This window comes from Giraffa tippelskirchi, chromosome 11 (genome assembly GCF_054371585.1).
Source record: "Giraffa tippelskirchi isolate mGirTip1 chromosome 11, T2T-mGirTip1v1.2.pri, whole genome shotgun sequence".
NCBI lineage: Eukaryota > Metazoa > Chordata > Mammalia > Artiodactyla > Giraffidae > Giraffa > Giraffa tippelskirchi.
Window position 1 is genome coordinate 6,506,217 of NC_137285.1, and position 25,774 is coordinate 6,531,990.

Consider the following 25,774-nt stretch of genomic DNA (forward strand, 5'->3'; position numbering starts at 1 on the left):
CGTGAACTTCAGGGGGGCGGTAGGCTCAGGTCGCGCGTGACCCTGGGACCGCTCCGCAGCGCGCGTAGGTACCGAGCGGGAGTCGCTGGGACCACCGGGTCCCGGAGCCCGATCGCCAACCCCGGGGCTGCCTGGCGACTCCGGCGGGTGGGCGGCGCCCGGCGGCGCAGGGACACCGAAGCGGGGGAGGGGAGGACCCCGGCGGAGAGCGCCTTCTGGGCGCCCCTCCGCGCTGTGACCCGGGCCCCGATTGACCCCTGCGCCTTTTTGTCTAGCAATGCCAGCTCCCTGAAGCTGAGGCCAGACGCGTCCCCCTGCCACCTGCGGTTAGCCATCGCTGCCCGGCCCATCACGGTCGGTAGCGCCCCTTTGCCTGCCCTGCCGTGTAGACTCTGAGGCCACACATCACCGCCGCCGCCCCCCCCCCAGGGACTTCTGTGGCCGCATCCCAACAGTTGCCCTACCCTTGGACCATTACCGGCTCCTTCTGGACCTTTCAGATAAGCGAGTGGACCTTGGCAGAGGATGGCCCAGTCCTCTGGGAACAAGGGATGGGGGTTTTAGGCTACAGTCCTTGGCCCCAGGGGGCTTAGATACCGCCTCCAAAGGCATCCGATTATGCTTCACAGATGCCATGAGTATGACCCTAGTGAGGCCCACCCCAAGATATCAAGAGCTGAGAAAAGACAGAGGTTTTACAGGCCACCAAAGACTCAGTGGTGACCTCTCTAGGGACTGCTACCAAAGGAGCTTAAAAAAGAAAAAAACAAAACTCCCTTGTGTTCCCAGGAGAATGGCAGATGGTGAGCAAGCATTTGAAACCATGTCCCTTGGGGACACTGAGCTTGAGAAAGTGACAGTGGTAATACAGGTTTGAGGTGACCGAAGGATCAGACCTTGTTTTGTTTTCCTGGAGAGTGTGGAGGTTACTTGAAGGCCAGTTTCAGCGTGATGGAAGGATAAATTTAACACTGTGACCTGTCTCTGGAGGGAGGAAGCCAGAGACAGTCAAGGTAGTTACTGAAAGAGCGTATAAGAGAGTATTAAAGTGATGCTCGCACCCTTTCTGAGTTTGAAATTTCATGAGTTTTCTCTCCTCTTGTGGGAGTCTGAAAGTCACTTGTTAAATTCTGTCTTCTGGAAACACGCCCAGCTCTGGGATTCTACATGTTTAGATTACTTTTGGGGCTGTTGAGGTGACAGTTCCTTAATCTGAGTTCCATTATTACTACAGCAGCTGCTTCATTTGTATCGCTGTGCTCTGCACCCAGAGCTTTTTCACACCGGTTATTTAATTTTATCTTAACGTGTGACATAACTTTTACAAGTTAACTGTGGGACTTACTCTGAGGTTTTGCTCTTCTCTCTTTTGGATCTTGAAACACACTTTTCAACTTTCTGGAAAGCTCTTTTGAAGCATACCATTTCCTTAACTCTGCTGGGTCACATGCTCACTCATGGGATTCTGAAATAATCTATTCCTTGTGTTTATTTTAGGGCCAAGGGACTGATCTTTGAACGGGAAGCTTCAAACTTTAAAAAGAAGCCTTCAGAAATGGCTTTGAAGAAGACAAGCTAGACACTGCTTCAGAGCACCGCCTTCAGCATGCATCTCGCCTGTCCAGGGGCGTCCCTGGTGAGGAGCTCTTTGAAGGGTTTGTTCCGAAGAGGGCCAGGGAGCTGATGCTCGTGGAATCAGATTGGTGGATTTGACTTTCTGGAACAATCATCTTGCTTTATTTTATTCTTTCTGAGAGGCTGGAGGTACTGATGGGATCGAAGGGCCTGCGGGGAAGGGAAGCAGCACTTTCATGCTGAATGAAAACTAGACAACTGACTGCTGGTGACTGAAGACACCCAAACACCCCACATCCGGATTCAGCAGACTAGAGACCCGGAGGAATTGCCACTGCTGGGGAGAACAAAGTCAGACTGGAAAAGAAAACCCAAATGAAGAGAATGAGGGCCTGCGGAGAGTAAATGGCGGCCTCCACCTCCACAGAGAGCAAGTTGGCCTCCTGGTGAGTAGCAGGGCCTGCGGGGGTTTAGTTCCAGCCCGTCTGCTGGACAGATGTTTTGGGTGAACTGACAATCCCCGACTGGATTGTCTAGATTTAATTAAGGGGCTGGGGAGGGGGGGCATTTTCCTCAGAGCCACTAATCAAGGGCCATTTCTATCCAAAGCTGATGTGTTGGGACCGCAAAAGCCTCTTGCAGGGTCTAGCACTGCTGGTAGATTGCAGAAAGGATAGCCGTGGCTGGATTCTGCAGCTGGGCCACGACTTTACCACAGGCGATTGAGTCTTCGCTTTTGAGAGACAAGCAGAGGTGGCCAGGCAGAATTTCGCCACGAGGAGAAGTTTGGCCAGACTGGCTCTTGAAGGGTATTACACAACATCTGCCTGAAACTCTTCCCAACCCTAAATGGGTTAAGCCTGTCTGAATTTGGTTCAGCAAACGTTAAATCGAGGAGAGGAATGTGAGAGGTGTGGTTTCAAAAGAATGAGCAGGGTTTATGACTAATTAAATGTGTGCAGTTCAAAATGACACTCAAGTGTTCTTTTGTGTGCCTGTCAAGAGTCGGGGCACTTTCACCCAGGGAACATGAGGAAAAGGTGGAATGGAGGCCAGCAGTGGGGTTTCATTCATCCATTCATCTGTTTATCTACCTATAAGCTTCCAGTTCGCTGACATATAATTGATGTTCAGCACTGTAATTCACATAATCATGAAAAGATTACAGTAAGTTTAGTGAGCATCAGTCATTTCACACAGATACAAAATAAAAGGAAAAATTTTTGCCTTGTAATGAGAACTCGGGATTTACTCTGTTTAACAACTTTCATATTATAACAGACAGCACTGTTAATTGCATTGATCGTACTGTACAGTATACCAGGGCTTTGCTGGTGGCTCAGCAGTAAAGAATCGTCCTGCCAATGCAGGACATGTAAGAGATGTGGGATCTATCCCTAGGTTGGGAAGATCCCCTGGAGGAAGAAATGGCAACCCACTCCAGTAATCTTGCCTGGAGAATCCCATGGACAGAGGAGCCTGGCGGGCTATAGTCCATGGGGTCACAAAGGGTTGGACACAACAGTCAACTGAGCGTACCCGGAGCGGTAAAGAATCCGCCTGCCAATGCAGGAGATGCAGGTTTGATCCCTGGGTCAGGAAGATCCCCTGGAGGAGGAAATGGCAACCCACTCCAGTATTCTTGCCTGGAGAATCCCATGGACAGAGGAGCCAGGGGGGCTATAGTCAGTCCATGGGGTCAAAAAGAGTTGGAGGCGACGTCAGCGAGTAAACAACAGCAACAACACATTACAACCTTAGTACTGTTTATAATTGGAAGGTTGTACCTTTTGACTACCTTCATCCCATCCCCGCTGCCCCCATCCCCTGCTTCTGATAACCACAAATCCGATCTTTTTGTCTGACATTTTGTCTGAAGCATAACTGACGGGTAACATTGTACCCAACGTAGTGATGTGCTATTTCTGTACGTTACAAGAGGCTCACCACCCGGCAATGGGGTTTCTGAGCTGCGCCCGAGACATTTTTGATCTGCAGTTGCCCTGAAGCTGGTGGCACATCGAGATCTAGAACTCTGGCAGGCGGAATGTGCTGGAAACAGAGTTACTGTTGGTCACGGAGAGGAGAAGGTGGGGGCCAGGGAGGGCGGCAGGGGGGAGGGTGTAGATTGGGGTGAAGAGTGCAGTCACTGCTCTGGCTGACGGGCGTGCTTTCAGAGACTGAGAGGCTGAACCCAGGTCCAGCCTGGGGAGTTTGCCTTGTGGTCTAAAGGAGATAATTATAGTCATACCGCAGAGGAGATCCTGAGTCTTTGGAAGAGCAGAGGGTTGTGGGAATTGAGAAGACAGTTTCCTCTGCAGAGAGGAAATCAGAAGTTTGATGAGGGATCCTGTTAAAGGAGGGGTGAGGCTTTTAGTTTTTGTTTTGTAATTTTTTTGGCCGAGCCGGGTGGCATGCGGGATCTTAATTTCCTCAGCCAGAGATCAAACCCGCACGGCCTGCAGCGGAAGTGCGGCGTCTCCACCAGGGAAATCCTCAGGACCCAGGTTTCGGCGGGCAGAGGGGTACGGCGCCCCCAGTTTCCCATCATAGACGGGCTCTCCTGCCTGGAGCCTGCATGTTTCCTGTCCCCTTTGTTTGCCGTGTCCCCAGGGCTGGTGAACGCAGCGCACGCCACACGCCCCCCGCAAATGCGTGTTAAACGACACACTGGCCGAAAGGCTGTTTCTGGAGGCCTCGTGCCCAGCAGTTGTGAGGGCAGCTGAGCCATCCCTAACTTCTTTCATTATCAGCGTCTCAGAAGACACGTTACCAAACCGCATGGGTACAGAGTTAAGGTGCAGTGTCTCAAATAAGAGGTGTCATTGTGGGCGCCCCGTGTTTCCTTAGCTGCTCACTGTCTTTCGCAGCAGAAGGTCAGATGGCTGGATGGAGGCGTGTTTTTAGCTTGAGTCAGCCGCACTTACGAAAGGGTTTTATCTCTTTGTAGCTCTCGGCTTCCTTCTCCTCTGGGGCCCCCAGAAGGCTTTTCAGATACCCAGGCGTGAGTCCTTCTTGGGCTGGGCCACTGGAAGCTGCGTGTTACGAGGCCCTGCTCATGGGATGGAAGGGAACACGGCTCCTCTCTCTTCTCTTGGCAGGTGGAACTATTTTTTCCTCTATGATGGTTCCCAGGTGAAGGGAGAAGGAGATCCAACCCGAGCTGGCATCTGTTACTTTTATCCCCCGCAGGTAAGCTCATTCGGTGCGGACCCCATGGCCTTTCAAAGGGTTTATATCTGGACACTTTTCTTCACATAATCCAGGCATTTGCTGCTTTTACTCTCTCATTCTTTCTTTATTATTACTATTGCTTTGGCTGCACTGGGTCTTTTTGCTGCACACGGGCTTTCTCTAGTTGCACCAGTGGCGGCCACCCTCTAGCTGTGGTGCGCAGGCTGCTGATTGCGGGGGCTTCTCTTGTTGCGGAGCACGGGCTCTAGAGCATGGGCTTCAGTCGTTGTGGCACATGGGCTTAGCTGCTCCGAGGTACATGGAGTCTTCCCAGGCCAGGGATCGAACCCACGTCCCCTGCATTGGCAGGCAGATTTAACCACTGGACCACCAGGGAAGCCCTGCTCTCTTACTCTTAGCTGTATTCATTCTTTGTTGCTGTTCTGATGTTGAAATGCCCAAGCCAGCAGCCCAGTACTTCCGCCTTCTCTACCTCTCTGTTACTGTCACGATTTTCTGTCTGCTCCATTGGAAAAAAAAAAAAACTTTTCTCCAAACATATACCAGAGTAAAGAGGAGTGAGTCATCAGCCCTCATGTGCCCGACTTCAACAAAGATCACCACCTGACCAGTCTGTTATGAGCTAGCCTAACTCCTCCCTACTCTCTTTTTTTTTTCCTGGAGTATTTTAAGCAGATCCTAGACATGGTGTCGTCTCACCAGCATCAGGGAACATCTCTAACTGGAAAGGCTATATCTTGTTAAGATCCCACTCGGCGAAAGTTAGTGACAATAATACCATCTTACATAGTCTGTGTTCACATTTTGCCTTTATCATCTGAGATGCTACTTAGCCCTTCCTTCCCTCCCCCTTTCTCTCTCTCCCTCCCTTTTCTCCTAATCAGCATCCGAACAAGATCCACAAGCCCCGGTGGTTGTGTTTCAAGTCCCTCTTATCATATGACACTGCTCACCCACTCCCGCCATCCTTTCTCCGCCTGCGCCACTGAATTACTGAAGACACCAGGTCACTGCTGCAGGAGAACGTCAGCACGTGTCCTGCTCTGGACTGGGTTGGTCCCTTCCTCACTAGGGGATCATCCTATGCTTTCTGCCCAGTGCCTTTCCTTTAAACTAGTTGGAGTATCTAGAGCCTTGACTGGGTCCAGGTTCAGCCCTTTGAGGCACGAGTTCTCCATTTTCCGTGGCATCACATGCAGTCTCCCCCGGGGGTTTAGTTAATGTGAAGGTGGATCAGGAGGCCTGTGTGTTTGCTCACGTGATTACGCTCTGACATGCAGAGCGGGGATTAGTCTGCACCACTCCGGTCTCCCCACGGGGATCTGAATGGGGATAAACGCTCAGGCTTGTAATCCTGGGAGCAGGAATGCCTTTCTCCTGCACTCACCGTGGGCGTTCTGTGACCCTCCAGGCAGGGTTCGGCCAATTTGGCCTCAAAAGGGCCAATGCTTTAGGCTTTATAAGCCACGCAAGGTCTCTGTCACATGTCCTTCCTTGTTATTTTGACAACCCTTACAAAACCGTAAAAGCCATCCTGGGCTCACAGATTATAGAGAAACAGGCGGCAGAGTCGATCTGGCCTCTGGGCTGCAGTCTGCCAACCCTGGCTCTGAGGAATGACTTGGGAGTTCAGGACCTTCAGCCTCATGTCTGGACTGGCTCCTCTCCCCAGACCCTGCTGGACCAACAGGAGCTGCTGTGTGGACAGATCGCTGGGGTTGTCCACTGCATTTCCGACATTTCTGGCTCTCCTCCTGCCCTTGTCCGCCTGCGGAAACTGAAGTTCGCTGTAAAGGTTGATGGTGATTACCTCTGGGTGAGTTTACCAGGCTGAGCCAGTGCCGGTGGGCACTGCCAAGAGGCGCTTGTCTTGCTGAGAGGTGTCATGACGGCGGGGTTTACACGGTGACCCTTGCCGTGGCTCCTGAGCCTGCAGCCTCGTCCCCTCCCCCTGTGTCACCCACGATGCCCGCGTCCCTCTCTGCAGGTGCCGTCGGAGCGGAGCGCTCCCCCAGACGTCACTATCGCAGCCTGCGTTGCACAAGGCGGCGTTCACCTCGCTTTTGAAAGACTTTGGTCATCCTGTGGACGTTCTCTTTGCTCTGTGATGCAAACTGAGTTTTTAATCTCCGTCTTTTCTTGTTTTTCCTCTGTTCTTCCCTGTTCTTTCCACACTTACTGGGGAAGGGAGCTCGAAACTAGAAGACACTGGTGCACATAGGTTAGGTCTACAAGGACCTTTAAGGGAAAAAAACAAAGCAAACCCACTTAGAGCTAGCAGTACCCTATACTCTAAAGGCCTGTTGTCTCCTGCCTACTCTTATTTTAAATCTATTCCTGAGGGAAAGGGATGCTTAAGTGTGACGAAGTAGCTTTGCCTTTATAGGTATTATTTCCAATGTTTTATTGTGAAAATTTTATAACATACCAAACAGTTGAAAGAACTGTATGGTGAATACTCACATACCTCTTAGATTCTGCAGTGAACCCTTCATTATGGTTGCTTTATCACATACTATCTATTCACCCCTTTATCCTCTATTTTAATGCTTTCTGAAGTTGCACATATGAGTATATACCGTACCACCTGGCCCCAAATACGTCATCATGCTGGACGTTAACTAGAGTTCCATATGTGTGGTGGTTCTGCTGTTTTTTGAGGTAAAATTCATTTACATGCAATGAAATACACAAATCTTGAATGTATTTGGTGCATTTGGATAATGGTGTACCTGTGTAACACAAATCCCTATCAAGATACAGACTATATTAGCATCATGCCAGGAAGCTCGCTTATGTCCTTAATTCCATCCCCTCCCCCCGCATCCCAGGTAACACTGTTCGGAGTGTTTCCACCAAAGAAGAATTCTGCCTGTCCTAGGGTGTCCTGGAAGGGGAGTGATACCCACAGCATTCCTCTGTACAGGGTCTGTCCTGCTACTTAACGCTTGTGGGATTCATCCACATTGTTCCCAGACCGGCAGCGCATTCCTGTTTATCACTGAGCAGTATTTCACAATCTAAACGCACTGGTCCACTTCCTCATTCTCCTTTTTGTGGACACATGAACTTTGTCCAGTTTGGGGCATTTAAGATTAAGAGTCTAGAGAAATGAATATCAAAACTACAATGAAGTATCACGTCACACCAGTCAGAACAGCCATCAAAAGTCTACCAATCATAAATGCTGGAGAGGCTGTGGAGAAAAGGGACCCCTCCTATATCGTCGGTGGGAACGTACAAAGGTGCGGCCACTGTGTAAAACGGCTTCTCAGGTAGTGCTAGTGGTAAAGAACCCGCCTGCCGACGCAAGAGACAGAAGAGATGTGGTTTGATCCCTGGGTCGGGCAGATCCCCTGGAGGAGGGTATGGCAATATTCTTGCCTGCAGAATCCATGGACAGAGGAGTCTGGCGGGCTATAGTCCGTAGGGCTGCAAAGAGTCAGACACGATTGAAGCGACTTGGCATGCACGCACTGTGTAAAACAGCACAGAGGTTCCTCAGAAAACTGAAAACAGAGCTACCATATGATCCAGCAATCCCACTCCTGGGCATATATCCAGACAAAACTCTAATTCAGAAAGACATGTGACTTCCCTAAGCTAAGAGTCCACACTCCCAAGGCAGGGGGCCTGGGTTCAATCCCTGGTCGAGGAACTAGATCCCACAGGCTGCAACTAGAGATCCCACATGCCACAACAAAGACCGAAGACCCCGCGTGCCGCAGCTACGGCCCGGTGCAGCCAGATAAATAAAATATGGGGAAGAGACACACGCGCCAGTGTTCACAGCAGCACTGTTCACAGTAGCCAGGATGCGGAAAGTGTCCACTGGCAGGTGAATGGGCAAGGAGGACGCGGTGCATTATACACAGGGGTGTGCTGCTCAGCCATAAGAACGAACGAACGAATGCCATTTGCAGCAACATGGATCAAACTAGAGATTGTCACACTAAGTCAGTCAGAAACTGAAGTTGGAAAGACGAACAACATGATATCACTTATACGTGGAATCTAAAATACGACAGAAGTGAATGTCTAGAACACAGAAACAGTCTCACAGCTGTAGAGACAAGACTTGTGGTTGCCAAGGGAGAGGAGGTTAGGGGAGGGAGGGATTGGGAGTCTGGGAGTAGCAGATGCAAACATATAGGATGGATAAAATGGATAACAGGGTCCTTCTGTATAGTAAAGGGGAACTAGATTCCATATCCTGTGATAAACCATAATGGAAGACAATCTGAAAAAGAATATATATGGCTTCCCAGGTAGCACTAGTGGTAAAGAACCCGTTTGCCAATGCAGAAGACATTTGTTTGATCCCTGGGTCGGAAAGATCCCCTGGAGGAGGGCATGGCAACCCACTCCACTGTTCTTGCCTGGAGAATCCCATGGACAGAGGAGCCTGGCAGGCTACAGTCCATAGGGTTGCAGAGAGTCAGACATGAATGAAGCGGCTTAGCACACACACACATATGTATAACTGAATCACTTTGCTGTATAGCAGAAATTAACAACATTGTAAATAAACTACACTTCAATAAAACAAATTTAAAACAAAAGAGTAAGGCTCTAAAAACATTCCTATACAAGTCTTTCTGTGGACATACATTTCCCTTTCTCATGGGTAAATACCTAGGTGTGGAATTGCTGGGTCATAGGGTAGGTGTGTGCTGATTTTATAAGAAACCGCCAGACGCTTGCCCAAAGCGGTTGCACCATCTTGCATTCCCACTGAGTGTATAAGAACGCCAGGTACTTCATACCCTCATCAGCAGACATGTCAGTCTGTTTATTCACAATTTTAGCCACTGAGCTGCATGTAAAGTGGTATCTCAATAGGTGTTCATTTGCACTTCCCCCATGACTAGTGATAGTAGGGCTTTTTCATGTGCTTCGTGGACATTTGGATATCTTCCTTTGAGATATTTTCTCCCAATCTGTGGGTGTGCTTAAGTTTCTTAGTAATGTCTTTTGATGAGACATTTTTTAGTTTTAATGAAGTCTATCAGTTTTATCTTTTATGGTTATTGCTTTCTGTATCCTGTCTAAAACCACTGCCTACCTCATTGGAGAAGACATTCTCCAGTTCCGGGTTGGGGGGGCGGCAGGAAACACGTTTCATAATGTTAGCTTTTAAATTTAGGTCTGTAATCCACCTTGGCTAAATCCTTGTGAATAGTTTGAGCAGAGGTCAAAGGGCCTTTTCTCCTTGTGGACGTCCCATTGTTCTAGCACCACTGTTGAAAAACTTGCCTTTTCCTATTTGCTTCCTGGGGCTCCTTTGTTGACGCTCAAATGACCACTTAAGTGCGGCTCTGCTTCTGGACTTGCTGTTCTTGCCCACTGACCTTTCTGAAGATTCTGTACACGTACTGCTCCGTCTTGATGTCTGCAGCTTTAGAATAAGTCTTAAAATCCGCTGGGGGAAGTCCTCCAAACTTACTCTTCTCCGGGACAGCGTTTGATATTTTCAGTCCTTTGTATTTCTGTTGCAGAATCAGTTTGTCAGTCTCTGAAGAAAAGTTGGTGAGATTATTAGGATTCCTTTCAATCTGTAGAATAACTGGGCAGCAGACTGTTGTCGGCACTTGAGTGGCACTTACATTCAGAGAGCATTTGTTTGTTGGACGTGTTTTTGTTCAGAGTTCGTTTGTTTAAGTTTCTGATGCTTCCTTTAGGAGAGATTCTTGCAGGTAGAATTACTGAGTCAAAGAATACGAAGTTTTTTTCAAGCTCCTTAAACAGGGGGCCAGATTACTTCCTAACTGAGCAAGTGTCCATCGTCTGTGGAACGGAGCACCGCCGCGCTCCGCGCTGGTGCGACGATGCTCTGGGTGCGGGTTCTGGAAGTGCTCCGTCCAGCTGGAGCCGGGATGGGCACTCCTCCACAGTCTGGGCCCTGTGTTTGCCCTGAAACTCCAATGAAACATCCAGTGTCCACATAACAGTGCTGACCATACAGGGGTTCAGGCGAGAGGTCACGGTTGCCTGGAGTGATGAAAACAGGCAGCCTGGGGGTGCTGGAACCTGTGTGTGTGTGGGGGGGTACTGAGGGGATGGGGATACCCAGGCAGATGAACAGGAAGCGGGGATGATTCCAGCTCGGGCGGCATGAGTGGGTTCAAAACACACCCGTTTCCCGTGGCGAGCCGCGTGGCTGGGGGAGGGTGTGGGGCTGCGCGCAGAGGATGGCCCTCCAGGGGCCCATGGAGCCTGGCTTCGTGAGCCCTGGGTACCAGGACTCCGAGAGCAGGAAAATGCGGTCATGCTCTGCAGGTGCTGGGCTGTGCCGTGGAGCTCCCTGACGTCAGCTGCAAGCAGCTTCTGCTCCAGCTCATTGGCTTCTTTCATTTTTACAATGGGCCTGTGTCTCTGGCCTACAAGGTATGAGGAGGGCGGCGGGGAGGCTCACGTGGAACCTCTTTAGCAAAACTGATACTGCCAGGGCACGTCCGGGCATCAGGAACCCTTTACACAAACACGACGTGTCGGCGACAGGGTTGTGGACCCCGGAGCCCCTCCCGGACGCTTTTCTTCCCTGGTGGCCTGGGGCCGGTTCACCCACCTTCTGTCCTCTCCTTGCCGGGCGGGGGGGGAGTTCAGAAGATGCCCTCCCCCCCGGCCGGGTCCCTGTGAGGGACAGTTCTGCGGGGGGTTGGGGTCCCTGCCTGAGTGCGTGTCTCGGGATCGCGGGTGCTGATGCCGGCTGTTCTGTTTCAGAGCTGCCCGCGGGAAGAACTGCGCGCCGAGTGGGACACGCTCATCGCGTACATCCTGAGGAACACGGGCGAGCTGCACAAGGTCTTCAACTGCCTCTGGCACCTGGACCGAACCAAAGTAACCGGCCCAGCCCCCCGCCCGCCGTGTGGATGGGAGCCGGGTTCCTCCCCCTCGATGAGCTGTCCCTCTGTCCCCGTGGCTGCTAAGAACTCAGGTTCCAGGCAGCGCTTGCCAGCCACGTGGGCCGGGACCAGTCAGGTCACCGGTCTCAGCCTCGCTCTCCTTACTGGTGGAGCGGCGTGACACCCGCCTCCCAGGACTGTTCTGGGGCTGAAACTGGGACAGTTACATAAAGGACGGATGCCCAGGAAAGAGTGTTATTGCTTTGTTAATGCCCAGAAGTGCTGAACTCAGTAATCTGAAGCCCCCTTTTCAGCATTATCGTTAGTTATTCTCAGCATCCAGAAAGGCCCAGGGCAGCCGCTGTCTGGGACTGGGGGCCGGGCGGGGTCTGTCCCTGAGCTGTTGCCTCGGCATGTGGTGATGGGAGGCTGCCTGCTGGCCTTGGCCTTGACCTTGGCAAACGTCAGGTCCTCACCATCAGGCAGAGGGGGGAGGTGCGAGCAGTGCTGTTAGGACCCCCGCCCGCATCCTGAGCACCTCGGGGGTGGGACCCTCCACCACATGTGGCCTGGGTCTCTGCGGGCATGGACCGTGTCCCTGTCACCGGGGTGCGGCACTGGCTTGATGCTAGAAACGAGGACGGGTTATCCCGCTCCTGTTTGGAGGGCTTCTTGGGAGTCGGCCCAGAGCTTTCCGAGTGGCTGTGAAAGAACTAACTGCCCGTGGTAAGGGCTCCAGCGTGGCTCCTTAGCGCTCAGAGCGGACCGCTCCTGGGTATGGAGGAGGCTGGTGGTCACTGCTGGCCCTTCATGAGCAGGTTCAGATCCTCTGCCTGTTCCTTTAGGGACTTTTTCCAAAGACTGAGGACTGAGACGCGTACCCCCGTGTGAAAGGCCACGATGCTTCCATTTTCCCTGCTGGCAGAGTTAGGGGACCGGGTCAGACAGCAGGCCCGATCGTCACAGGGGCTTGGGCTGCAGAGGAGGATGGGTTCACCTTGACCTGAACCTGACGGGCGCGCTCTCCCCTGCGGCTGCCTCCTGGTCTCTGTGTCACTGGTCATGGTCTCCTTGGTGATGTGCACGGTCGCCTGTGAAGAGCCATATGCCCAATTCTCTCTGCCTCCCGGCTTCAGGGAGGCCCCCTGGTCCCAAGCACCCGGCGTTTTGTGGTGGCAGCCCTGCGGGGTGTCAGAGGCATGACGCAGCCAGTGTGCGGCACGCTTTCCCTCCAGGCTCAGGCTCTGAGCGGTCCGTCTGCCCTCCGCAGCCCCCTGCCCATCCCCTCCTGCCCACGGGGGTGTGCCGACCGGGGCTTGCTTCTCGCCCCGCACAGGTGGAGCCCCTGCTCCTGCTCAAGGCGGCCCTCATCCTTCAGACCTGCCAGCGCTCGCCCCACGTGCTTGCCGGCTGCATCCTCTACGCGGGACTGTGAGTAGTACCCCCGCCCCCTCTCCCTCATCCCCACCCCCTGCTGCAGCCCTGGCCACCCGGCCACCTCCTGATCAGGGCAGGGGGGCCAAGAGCTCTGTGTGTGGCCAGTTCCAGGCAGTCTTGTTTGGCAACTTGAGGGTAGTTTAGATTTGATTGAGGGCCCCTGCCTGTCCCTGGGAAACTGGAAGCTGTTGTGTCCAGAGAAGAGTTAAGCGTGCACAGGGCGGCTTTGCAGAGATCCGTGCGGCTCTCAGCTGGGCCGCGCCTGCGAAGGGGTCGGTCTCCGGCTCCCAGCACCGTCAGGAGAGGAGTGTGAGGCCCACGGCGCCCCGCCCTGCTGCCCGGGGCCCCAGTGCACTGGCCGTGGCTCCTGCTGGGGCTCCTGCAGCCGCGTGGCTGGGTCCACCTCGGGATGGCCTCATGGAGGTCTCACTGCATCTGTTCGCCCAGCTGGAGGGCCTCTTAGAGAGCCTGGGAACCCTCTACGCCTCCTCCAGGCCTCAAGGCAGCTCGGCCGTGCCGGCCAGAGGCAGGGGAGCTGGTGCTGTGTCCAGCGCTCTCTGATCCTGGAGGGACGTGCCCTGGAGAAGCCCTCCTGGTGCCTCAGGAATATTCTTAGTACAGGTCGGTCCACGTGTTTGGACATTTAAAACTTTGATGCGGAACAGCCAGAGGGCCTCCCTGAGTGCCTCCCAGCTGACACTCCCACCAGCTGCGTCCCCCGGATCCGAGCTGCTGCGGGTGTCGGGAATGTTTCGATGCCGAGTCCTGACTGTGTTTCTTCTCTGGTGTCCTGGTTCCTGTTTCTGACCTCCCAGGATCGTCAGCACCCAGCTCCCGCCCTCCGTCACGGCCAAGGTCCTGCTTCATCGTGTGGCACGTCGGGACCAGGTAGCAAACCCCCCTTACCCAGCGAGTCTGTCTTTGTGTCAGGCAAGGCTAATGACCAGCACTGGATGGGGCGGGGGGGCTGCCATGTCCTTCTTAGGACCCCCCATCCGTCCGTGTGGTCCCCCTCAAGTGAGGTCCTGGCAAAGCTGGAAGAAGAGGCTCTCTTGTGTGCGGTCGGCTTGGATGGTTGGTTTTCTTCCATCTGTGTGGAGCTGTGAGAGATGACTTCCCTCAGGGTGGGCTTTATGTCAAAGCGGTGTTGGATGTTTTCAGAGAGAGACTGTAAAAGGTGGCTTAGGATGACAGCGGCTTTTAAAATACTTCCATCTTATCTTTACCTAATTGTTTTTATAATGAAGGAAAAGTCATAACATGCTCATTGAGAATAAAACTGCCCACAACTGGGCCACACAGAGATAATCACTGCTAGCATGTGACACATATCCTTGGAGTTCTTTTTTCTTTTGTCTGACTAGCTGATTCTTAGTGTGTGAAACTGGTTTTAAGTCTGTCGTGAGGCTGGCTTTTTGCACTTGCTAAATCAGCAGACGTTTAAAAACACATGTGGGCTCTATTCCGGCTCCTCACCGTAGTGCAGGCGTCACGAGAACACCCTTACTGGTGAACTGTCTGACAAGGAGAGGGTGGAGGGTGCCTTTTCCTTTCTCCCCATTGTTCAGCTCTACGACGGAGAAGGCAATGGCACCCCACTCCAGTACTCTTGCCTGGAAAATCCCATGGACGGAGGAGCCTGGTAGGCTGCAGTCCATGGGGTCGCTAAGGGTTGGACACGACTGAGCAACTTCACTTTCACTTTTCCCTTCATGCACTGGAGAAGGAAATGGCAACCCACTCCAGTATTCTTGCCTGGAGAATCCCAGGGACGGCGGAGCCTGGTGGGCTGCCGTCTATGGGGTCGCACAGAGTCGGACACGACTGAAGCGACTTAGCAGCAGCAGCAGCAGCTCTACGAATCAGTACTAAAGAAGTCATCCGACTGCTTGAAAAGGTTTATACTCAAAACTCTTGTCACAACAGGATTTATGAAAGTGAAAAATCAGTTTATCACTTAGACATCTAAGGCAGGGCTATGGGCCGAGGGCTGCGGGCTGGTTGCCTGCTGTGTTTTCTTGGCCTGCTTCCCAGCCACGGCTGCAGCTTGAGTAGCTGGACAGAGACCTACGGCCGCAGAGCCCAAAGCACCAATTAGCCTGCCCTCTCCAGACAGGTTGCTGGTGGTGGTCTCAAGTCGGGAAGTGATGAATTCTCCCGCACCACGGTAAACTTCCTAAGATTTTAGTCAGCCATTAAAAATGGCCAAAGATGCTTTCATGACAGAAACTGTGTGTCCCTCTTTCAAGCAGACAAACAGAATTTTATGTAATGTGTCCTCAAAGTGTTTAAAAAATGCACAGAATTTACAGGAAAATGTGCCCCGTGTTCCCAGGATTGGCTTGTGGGCTAGGGGATTCTATATGATTTTTTTGAAAAGAATTTTTGTCTGGAGTTAGCTTCTGTGAAGGAAACCAGATCCTTTCAGAGGAGGGCAGGTCATTTTGGCTAGAAGAGCAGTTTTTGGTTTTCCTTTTGCTTTGCTGGGTCCTTTCGGTGGAGACGGCCGGAAAGCTCTTTTGAGGAGATTCCCGGGGTTTCTCGCGTTGGTTGTAAATGTGGAGGCGAGCTGGCCTCTGCTGAGATTTAGGCTGAGTCCTTCACTGTGAGGGTCACAGGCCCCTCACGCTGTTGTTATAATGGGGTCTGTGTGGGCTTCAGCCAGGGCTGTGGCAGACGTGGCCGTATTCCAGAAGATGACTTCCCTGGAGGTCTGAGAGCACAGGAACGCTTGCTGTCATTCCCTGAGAGGAGAAACTGAGAGATCGGAACGGGGGGAAGCCCGGTGTGCATCTGGGTGGCGTGGCCGCCTTAGCCGGCGTGACCCCAGCCCCGGCGGGGAGCAGGCAGCCTGGGAGATTTGTTCCATCCGCTTATGCTATGGGCGAGCGGCAGGGCCCAGCACCCGGGGCCTTGGCCACATTTCAGGAACAGATGGCAGCGCGCGGTCCCGATGGGTAGGTTGGGGGGAGCACGCCGTGCCCCACACCGACTCCTGTCTGTCTATTTTCAGAGGAAACCGACAGGGGGGGACGCCCTGCAGGAACGTGGTGAGTAGTCGGGTGTCCTGTCACGTCTTGGAAACGGCCTGTAAGCGGCCTGGCCCTGTCCAAGTCACGTGGAAGGCCGAGCAGTCCCATACGGTTATCCCGTCGGCTCGTGAGATCAGGGAAATATTAACAGCGCAGCAAGGGCAAAGTTACTCTCTAAATCCCAGTTGTAAAGCCTCTGATTTCAGGCACAACTTTTAAATTCCTCCTTTCAGCTCCTCCTTATCTCAGCACCATGAGGCTGCTCAGATGAGTTCCAGAAGGTGACGATGGGGAGAGGGTGATGGCAGGGCCACCGCCAGGAAGACCTTTGGCAGCCGAGGGGGGTTTAGTTTGAAGCCTAAGTTCGGGCAGACCCCTGTGGTCAGTTAGAAGTGCTTTTGATCCAGGTTCTGTCTTAAGTGCCGGTCAGTTTTCTTCCACCAAACGTCACTCTGGGAGCAGAGTGGCCCACGTGGGCTTTTCCTTGCTGACGGCAGAAACCGTAGCTGCAGCTTTGTGGCTTCTGTTCTGGGGAATGGAGCCCAGAGCTGCTCGCTGGGCTGGCCTGCGGGCTGGAGGCATTGCCCCAAGAACACTTCCTACCCCCCACCCCGCCCCTGGCTTCTCCGGCCCAGAGAGGGCCCTGGCCACGTTGCTCTGCAATTCTAGGAGTGGTGCTCCCTCCCAACGTCCAGATTACGCCTGTTTTCCTGACCAAAGAGGAAGCCACCAGTCTCCGCAAGTTCCCCCGGGAGCCTCCAGCCAGGTAAGGGGGCTCACAGAGGCTCCTCTGAACCCACATGTCGGGCACTCCCTCCCACAGGCTCATCCAGAAGTCCCGTGAGTCACATCCTCCCATGATTCCCTCTTCTCCACACTCTGCCCTGGTCGGGGGGGATGGGGGACGGGGGGCGGACAGGTGGACCTTCAGCAGAGATAAGGGGCATCTGGCAGAGATGGGCATAGGTTTCAGATCTGAGATCCGTGGCTTATCTGCTGTGTGACTGCGGACAAGCCATTCCCTGCCCGAGCCTCCATTTTTCCATCTGTAAAATGGATCCAGTAATGTCTACATCTGGTTTATCATGAAAGGTGGAAGGAGCATACGTGCAGCGCCCCATATAGGACCTGATTCCTAGTTAACCCCCAGACGTGGGTGCCTCTGATTCAGGGGGCTCTGCCACTTCCAGTAGGTGGTGACACATGTCGCCAATACCCATCATTTTTAGGGAGGCACTGCTTTAGTCTCCCCCGGGGCAGGGCCCTTGCCCACGCTCAGTCGCCTGCCCTCCCTCACCAGCACTCCAGCGTCTCCAGCCAGACTCCAGGAGCCCTCAGCCGCCCCAAAAGAAAACGCCCCCAAACACGTGGGATCCAAGGCTCAGACCTCGACAACCACACCTGAACCCCCGTCTCCTGATGCCGCCTGGGCAGATGGCAGCAGGGAGAATGGACACTGGTCCGGCCCTGACCTGGAGAGCACGCTGCCCACAATGGTGCACTGCACTGCCGCGGTCAAGGGTTTGGGTTTGTTCGGGGGGAACGGGGACCTGCACTTGTCTGAAATCAACATCCCAGAGGCTCAGAAAACAGAAGCATCCTCTGGCCATCCTGCCGCAGACGGCGGGGGTCCTGGTTGTGAGCAATCTGTCCACGACCCCGGCAGTCCCGGAGCCAAGTCTCCCGGGGCCCTGCCCCTGGGCCGCCTCCCCACCTCCGCTCCTGAGGCGGTCCCCCGGAATGGAGCCCTTGAGCAGCCCGCAGACCTTCCTGGCGACGGCGGCCAAGCCCCCGTCCTCAGGGAAGACCACCTCTGCGGTAGGACGAGTGGGCCTGGGCGGGCACTTTGCTTGGATTTGAGGCAGAGGGGCACTGAGCTGCCCCTGGAGGAACACAGCAGGGAGCAGCACCGCAGTGGGGCTCCCGAGGGCTGCTCGGCCCCTGGCCTGGACTCGGCAGACCCCTCAGACAAAGGCCCCTCTGCAGACAGAACCGCGTCCAGGGCGGGCCCGGCCTCCCGCGAGGGGCTCGTGCAGATGAGCCTCTACACGCATAGCGTCAAGGGCCTGGTGCTGTCGCTGCTGGCTGAGGAGCCGCTGCTCGGGGACCGCGCGGCCGTGGAGGAGGTGGTGAGTGTGCAGTGGGGTAGGGGGACGAGGCGGGGTGGGGCTCAGCCGTCAGCTGCATGGCCCGGTGTGAACGTCCTTGTTTGTACGGTGGGGTGCAGGAGGGTGCCCACCTCCCTGCTTGTTGGGGAGCATCCAGTGCTGAGCACAGAGCCAAGTGCAAAGGCAGCCACCAAGGCTGCCCTCTCCAGCTTCCCCACTTTCTAGGGGCATCTGGTTCGTAGTGAGCCGGGAGGGTGCTGGGTACTGACCACACACGGCCTTACCCTTGCCCGGCAGCCTTTGTCTCTGTGTGGCCGGAGTCTGCGTGTGTCACTGCCGGGGTTGGGGTTCTCCGTGAGCCCCGATTCCCGTCCGTCTGAAGCTCCCTCCTAGGAGCCTGGGCCCTCTGAAATGCTGACTGGCTCCAGAAGGCTCCGCTCAAACCCTCGCAGCTCCCCCCCACACCTAGAGGCTCACTGACCTCCGGGCTGGGTCCACGCTGGATCCAGTTGCCATAGTAATGGCCCTGCTTTAGTTGCCAGGGAAGCAGCGGCAATAAGAACAGCAGGTTGAGACTGCTGCAGGGTGAACGGCGTCCTGGGGCTCGCGGTGTTTCTGTTCTTCAATCTATATTATGCTAAGCCCATCTTATTAGCATGCAGGGCCCGTGACCCTCCATAAACGAGCGGGTCCCCCTTGGAGCAAAGTGGAGGAGGGAAGGCGGGTCCCCACACGGACCACCCACCCGCCCCGCACCTGCCTGGCTCCTCTCCCCCTTTCCCAGGCCCCAGGTCACCCTCTCCACCTCTGTCCCACTGACTCTGACCGACATCCTTCCCACTGCCTCATTGTAACAGCTCGGGGACCACGGATGCAGTTACACACGTCCATCCCCACCCCTCCCCCCATGTCTTGGTCTCATGGCTTAGCACCCAGCTCAGACAAGGTGCCCCCAAGATAAAAAGAAAATCCAGCACAGGCTTCTCAGGGAGAAGGAAGTAAATTACGGAGCATGCTGCATTTGCAAATTTGTATGCAAATACATCCGCTACTTCCGCCAAACCTTGAACAGCGCTGGGGGCCGGGGTGGTGACACCATCTTGCGCTGAAGAAAACCACCTCTTAGTGATGGAGACCTAGCTAATGCACAGGGCGGGTCCACACCACCTGCGCGTTTCCCGGCCCCCTCCTCGTGGCCCTGACCGCGGCCCAGCAGGTGGGAAGCCCAAGGACCGAAGGCCCTGCCTTCCGTGGCCCTTTTATGCGGACGCAGCACTTGGCCTGTCACGGCCCATCCTGGTGTCAGGACAGCGACCTCCCTGGGCTTTCACCGACAGGAAGGAGGGTTTGGGGTCAGGGAGGAGAGAGAACACAGCTTTATGGAAAAGGGGAACCAGTCTTTCCTAAAAAGAGCAGGCTGTAACGGACTTTGATCAGCTTTGGTTTGAGGGGGGAGTCGGCTGATTGGACCGGAGGCCATCTCCTTTATAACTGGCAGAGAGCTTTCACTGCCTTTCAGTCCCAGACCTGCACACAAAACAGTTGACCCGATTTCCCTGCGGACTCGCTGCTGCTGTCAGAAAAGCCAGCCCCCACCCCCCCAGCCTGGTGCACAACGGCTCAGATGTGACTGTGAGCGCAGTCCCCTGGGGAGGACACATTGCCACGGCTCCCTGTGTCGTTTCTGCATCACGTCTTTGCATGGACCAGCTGCCGTCGTTTCTGCCTGCTGAGGGTGGGGGCAGGGAGCTGGGTGAAGGGGGTGAGGGGAGCAGCCAGGGAGAGGTCCCCCCTGGTTCAGAAGGAGCAGAGTCGGCTCTCCCCCACCAGGGGGCAGCAGAGAGCCACCGGCGGTTTCCTGCTTGGAACCCCGAGATCGTCATCTCAGTGACCTTCAGCCACAGTGATGGGGTCAGTTATTCATCGCTACAGCAGGACGGGGAGCTGTGCGGGTACAGTAGGCGAGGCCCGAGGTTAGTGTGTTGGCAGAAAATATGGAACAACGCCCCTCTCCCCTGAAACGTGTGCTTCTGAGTCCATGGGTGTCCCTGCAGCGACTCTTCTGCATGTTTGGGGCACAGTGACCGTGAACCACTAGCCTTGCCGTGGACTGGAAGGCCGGGGGTCCAGGCACAGCCTCGGCTCCGTGTCCCCTGGCGTGTCGTGCAGGTCACGTATGTGGTAGTGTGTCTCGGAGTTGGCAAACTCTAATGTGAAGGGATACACAGCAGATGCTTTCTGCTTTGTACAGCTCTTCCCCTCTGCTGTTATACAAAAACAACCATAAACAGTATGTAAACTGGGGCTCTATTCCAGCACATTGTTTGTGGACACAAAAATCGGAACTTCGTATAATTTCACATCACAATATTATTCTTTTGACTTTTTTTTCCCCTTAACCATATAAAAATATAAAAACCAATCTCAGTTTTCAGGCTATAAAAACAGTCCACGGGCCATGTTTGCCAACCCCTGGTCCAAGCAGGGGACGCTGCCTGTCCTCCTGGACACTGCCTGTCATTCGCACCTGTGACTAACTCATAGCCTGCAGCTGACGGTGCCTAGTTCACGATCGCGGTCCAGTCACCAAGCGGCTGTTGACCGGGCACCTCCTGGGCGCCAGACTGGCTGCTGGGCCCTGGGGATGCTACAGAAACCTTGTAGCCAGACCTAATGCCTGAGTATCGTTTCTGCAACATGGGCCAGAAATGCTAATTTAAGTCCAGCACGCTCCCCACAATAACACCTGAGCTTTATGACATTCACCTCAGAACATTCTCTCTGCATTGCTGTACCTCTTTACATGCGCTTAGTTTTTTGCATGGCTGTTGTGAAATAAGTCAACCCACAGACGAATCTTGTTAGTCAGTCCAGGGACGGGTGCTCATGCAAGAGATACCGCTTCTTCAAGGACAATGATTTTCATATTCTTGACTTCAGGAAAACGGCTCCCTCCAGGGAGCACTTTAGAATGGACAGAGTGTACATATGTTATTTGACTTAAGCCACTCAGCAATGATATTCCTATTTTTCGGGTGAAAAGAACAAGGTGCAAAAACCCCTGTAACTGGCCCCGGTGGTCTGGCTAGGAAGAATCTGAGCCACGGGGTCGTTCACCTGGGCACTAGCCGCTGCCTCCTCGTGGCTTTGGTGGCCCCCTGGGGCCCTGTTTCAGGCTGAGTCCATCGGGTGTGACATCCCTGCTTGATGCACCCAGCCCAACAGAGCTCAACCGTTGGTCGTTAGAAAATGTCCTTGTGGGAAAACAGATTGAAAAATGAAGTTCATGCTGTATCATTAGGTTGCAAAACTAGCATCAGTTGTTATTTACAGTCTGACGTCCATCTTTAGCTTATAAACAACAACTCATACGAAAAAGGACAGGCCTGTGTTCCCACGGCGCCTACACGTGACATCCCCCCTGGAGGCGATGGAACACAGAGGTGCCTGGGCCTCCCCTCCGCACGGCCTTTCTCAGCCGGGTCCTCCCTGGGCCGGCAAGCGGAGACCCGCCTGCCCGCTCCCCTGGGGTACCTGGGCAGGAGGAGGCCGCGCTGCACACGTGGATGATGTCTCTGTCCGGCTGAGAAGCGTGGGCTGGGGACGGGGCGGCAGCATGGTGAGGAGGGGATGGGCCGCCTGCTTGCAGCTGTGCCTGGGTGGTGCGAGTCTAGGCTGTTCTTCTTGGCTTTTTTTTTCTTTTTTCCCCTTTTACCTTTTAGCTTCCCTCTGGGTTCTCATTTTTCTACAAGTTTGAAGAGGTTTCTCTCTGGTGGCTCAGACGGTAAAGAATCTGCCTGCAGTGTTGGAGACCGGGGTTCAAGCCCTGGGTCGGGATGATCCCCTGGAGAAGGAAATGGCAACCCACTCCAGTATTCCTGCCTGGAGAATTCCATGGACAGAGGAGCCTGGCGGGCTACAGTCCATGGGGTCGCAAAGAGTCAGACACGACTGAGCGATGAGCGCTTTGAAGAGGTTTAGGGCCTCAGGGCAGAAGTCGGGACCGCTCTAAACACGGGTCCTAGCACCCATGGTGCTAAGTCAGGCAGCCAGGCGGCTCTCCCCGGTGGCCTGCTGAGTGGCGGCAGCCTGCCCCCTCCTGCCCCGCAGTACCACGGCAGCCTGGCATCCCTCAACGGGCTGGAGGTGCACCTGAGCGAGACGCTACCCCGGGACCAGGCGGCCCCTGCGGCCAGAACCTACAGCTTCGCACACTACGACCGCGTCCAGAACATGCTGGCGGGTAAGGGGCGCCTCCGGGCGGCAGGTGGGGGGTCAGCTCCCTGGTGGGGGGTGGGGGGTGCCCTGTGGCCAGGCTGCTCTTTCCCCTTCGGAGCCCAGCTCCCACAGGGTTTACCTGCTCTCGGCAAACTTTTCCTGGCTGGACTGTCTCTTCCTGGCCCGTTCTCCAACGTTTTGAGAGAGGCACTATGTCCAGACTATCTGTGACGGGGTCACCTCCCGACTGGGACACTCCTCATGTGCCGGGACAAGTGTCGACCACCATCGGGGGCAGTAGGAGGGGGCCCAGCACCCCAGCCTCCATCCCTGCTGCCGCTGGGCACCCGCACTCCTGCCTGGGGGGCCTCACTTCATCCCAGTTTATGGTGGTTCTGGGTTTGGGGGTGCTGGGGGGGGGCGCTCTGCCACGCATGATGACTCCCGTGTCCTCTTCTGGAAGCCAACCTGCCGCAGGTGACCACAGCACAGGACCGCCGCTTCCTCCAGGCCGTCAGCCTGATGCATTCTGACTTTGCCCGGCTGCCCACGCTGTACGAGGTGACCGTCAGGTGAGCTCCCAGCCCTGACGCTCCCAGCCCTGCACCCGGGGTCCCTGGTGGAGCCTCACTCACAACCGGATGAAGACCAGTCCGCGGAGCAGCCCGGGCCTCCCCTGACCCACTTTGCGGGCTGCTGTCATCCACGCTCGGGCTTCCCTGGGTCCCGTACGTGCCGGGTCCCTTGCTGGGGCTCGGGCTGCTCCAGACCCTGAGGGACAGCAGGGAGGGCACCCAAGGCCCTCCCTATCTCGGCGCTTCCATCAGTCACTGGGGGCAGAGGAGGGGCTGTCGTCTAACTGGACAAGTCCCGCGTGCTCCTGATCACAACATCCAGATGTCCCCCCCCGCAGGTCTCCCAAGGGCAACGTGTCCTCCCCTCACCAGCAGGTGTCCCCAAGATACCCACAGTTAACAGGATGGTGTATCCTACTCCAGGTTTTCTTGGTGTTTTTATTTTTTGCATATAAAAAGGTGCTGCCGCTCAGTTATGTCCAACTCTTTGCGACCCCCGTGGACTGTAGCCACCAGGCTCCTCTGTCCATGGGGTTCTCTAGGCAAGAATACTGGAGTGGGTTGCCATGTCCTTCTCCAGGGGATCTTCCCAATACAGGGATCGAACCCCCCATCCCATGCATTGGCAGGCAAGGATTCTTTACTGCTGATCCACTGGGGTAGCCCATATAAAAGACAGATGATCAGTATTTTTGATCATTTTAGTGGTCTTTCTTCTAAAAAAAACACTGGAGCACATGCACTTGCTGTTTTATAAGTTCCTTTTTCACTTTGTTGCGTGTCTTGAACACCTTCAGGCCAGCAGATGTAGACCTATTAATGAGTGGCATTTACAATCTTTAACCAACTGGACTCTACTTTTTCTCTCTACATGCTTCTCTTACGAAACCGGTAGCAGAAAAGAAGGCAAGGTAGAGGGTCAAGGGGAGTGCCTGCCCCGTGTGTATTGCGCGTGTGTACTGTACTATGGAGTGGGTTGGTCGAGTACATTCTTTGTAACCTCATTTCATGGAGAAGGAAACTGAAGCGCAGGTATGCAGTGGGATGAATGAGTCGCCCGGATCAGTGGCCGAGTCAGGATTTGAGCCCAGGTGTCCCGTATCCGCAGCGCGCGCCCCTCCACACACGCTTGTGGTTGGGGGGGGGTGTGCAGTTTGGTCGACAGGGAGGGGCGTGGGGTGTGGGCTCTGGGCCTGGTGGACCAGGTTCTAATGTCCGTCAGCTGCCACACAGGAGTGTGGGCATTTCTGCTGCCCAGCGCTGTCTCCAGCCAATATTTCTGTGTATCTTTCCAGAATAAATGTGCCTCCCCTGGCTTTAAGTCAGAGCTGCCCACGCTGGCAACTCAGACCCACCCCTGCACTTGTGACCCTGCAGCGTCTCACCTTCCTCAGAGCTGAGACTTTTCGTGGTGGGATACGTAGCTCATTTGAGTAACAGTAATAGAACAGCCTCCTCCGTTTCTTAACCGTCTCACCACGGGCTAAGCGATTTGTATCCATTCCTACTCATTTACTCTGTGAAGTCTCAGGGAGGGAACTGCCTGCTGTCATGTCCATTCTTCTGATGAGAAAGCTGAGACTCCCCCTAGCCGAAGTCTCAGGGCTGGGGTGAGCACCCAGGTTGTGTGGGACTCCAGACCCGTGCTCGGAACCCCGAGGCGCACCTTCTCTGTGGCCACAGTGACTGGTCCCGGACTCGTCCTGCTGGGCCAGTGACCTCGCGGGATCTCGGGTCTGAGGTCTGCACGGCGGTGGACTGTGGTCTCCTCTCTCCCCCCCACCAGGAATGCCTCCACGGCTGTGTACGCCTGCTGCAACCCCGTTCAGGAAACCTACTTCCAGCAGCTGGCCACGGCGGCACGGAGCTCTGGCTTCCCGAACCCGCAGGACGGCGCCTTCAGCCTCCCGGGCAAAGCCAAGCAGAAGCTGCTGAAGCACGGGGTGAACCTGCTCTAACCGTGGGTCGCTCCTGACCCCCGCGGATGACTCAAACCAAACCCCAGCAAAGGAAGCACTGCCCTGTTAAGTGGAAAAGCCTCTCCGTTTTACTTTCCCTGGAATAGTCCTCTTTTTTAGGACTGTAATATTCAAGTGTTTGTTACTCCTGCGATCAGGGCTGGAGGGGTCGTTCCTCGGGTTGGCAGACCTAGAGCTCGTGGTAAAGAACTTGACGGTGCGGGCGGCGCGGGGGCCAGGGTGGGGCCATGGCTCCTTACACCCCAGGGCCCGGGGTCAGTGACCCCCCGTCACACGGAGCCCGGGGCGCCTGATGTTTCCTGGGGCTGCCCCACCCTGGCCTTGACCAGTACACAGAGACTGAGGCTACTGTTCCTTCTAGAACCCCGCTGTCCCTGGTCTAGAGTGGTGACTGGCCAGGCTGGCCCCTTGGCTGGAAGTGGACGGTGCTGCTGGTTGCTCTGAGTGAGGGTCCCAAACAGGAGTGTCTAAACGGTCTTGGAGCAGAAGCAGAGCTGCTTTCGGGGAGTGGGGAGAGCTGCGTGAGAGGGGACAGCATTTTGCTCTGGCTGTTGCCAAGCCGGGGTAGGACTTAACATCGGTTTGGTGACGTTAGGGTCCGATATTCTGTGATGAGACAATGCGAGTCACAGAATGAAAATATTTACCAAAATCCTAACCAAATATTTACCAGAAGTACTTGAGACTCCATGTGAAAACTGCAGTGTAACTTCACGCCAGTGAGCCAATATCTCCTGTTTATGACATGGTGTCTTTTTCTTGAAACAAGTTGCTAAGGGCTGAAAATAAAGTAGCCAAAAATGCTACTGA

The 25,774-nt window shown here is 54.7% G+C and overlaps 1 protein-coding gene across 43 annotated transcripts; it reads left to right on the forward strand.

The window, feature by feature from the left end:
* Positions 1-3: 3 nt before the first annotated feature.
* Positions 4-25,774, forward strand: HPS4 (HPS4 biogenesis of lysosomal organelles complex 3 subunit 2). 43 transcript variants are annotated; one of them, XM_081542870.1, is made up of 18 exons: positions 4-147; positions 276-354; positions 790-1,013; positions 1,498-1,636; positions 1,758-2,021; positions 4,677-4,767; positions 6,443-6,586; positions 11,050-11,157; positions 11,494-11,610; positions 12,952-13,046; positions 13,868-13,940; positions 16,066-16,102; positions 16,754-16,850; positions 17,385-18,213; positions 22,303-22,435; positions 22,874-22,982; positions 23,881-23,896; positions 24,772-25,774. In XM_081542870.1, the coding sequence occupies exons 5-18, from the start codon at positions 1,981-1,983 to the stop codon at positions 24,958-24,960; spliced, it is 2,079 nt and encodes a 692-aa protein (XP_081398996.1). In that variant the 5' UTR covers positions 4-147; positions 276-354; positions 790-1,013; positions 1,498-1,636; positions 1,758-1,980; the 3' UTR covers positions 24,961-25,774. The 43 variants fall into 43 exon arrangements, 42 of the variants coding, with proteins under 42 accessions (XP_081398996.1, XP_081398995.1, XP_081399003.1 ...); XR_014069056.1 differs by lacking the exon at positions 23,881-23,896 and having other exon boundaries at positions 22,303-22,492; positions 22,794-22,982; XM_081542869.1 differs by having other exon boundaries at positions 1,498-2,021.

Coding starts and splice junctions, on each gene's coding strand:
- HPS4 (XM_081542866.1), top strand. CDS start 1,981: ATGGCGGCCTCCACCTCCACAGAGAGCAAGTTGGCCTCCTG. Junction 18,214..22,302: donor GCGCGGCCGTGGAGGAGGTG/GTGAGTGTGCAG, acceptor CCTGCCCCGCAG/TACCACGGCAGCCTGGCATC. Junction 22,436..22,873: donor CGTCCAGAACATGCTGGCGG/GTAAGGGGCGCC, acceptor CTCTTCTGGAAG/CCAACCTGCCGCAGGTGACC.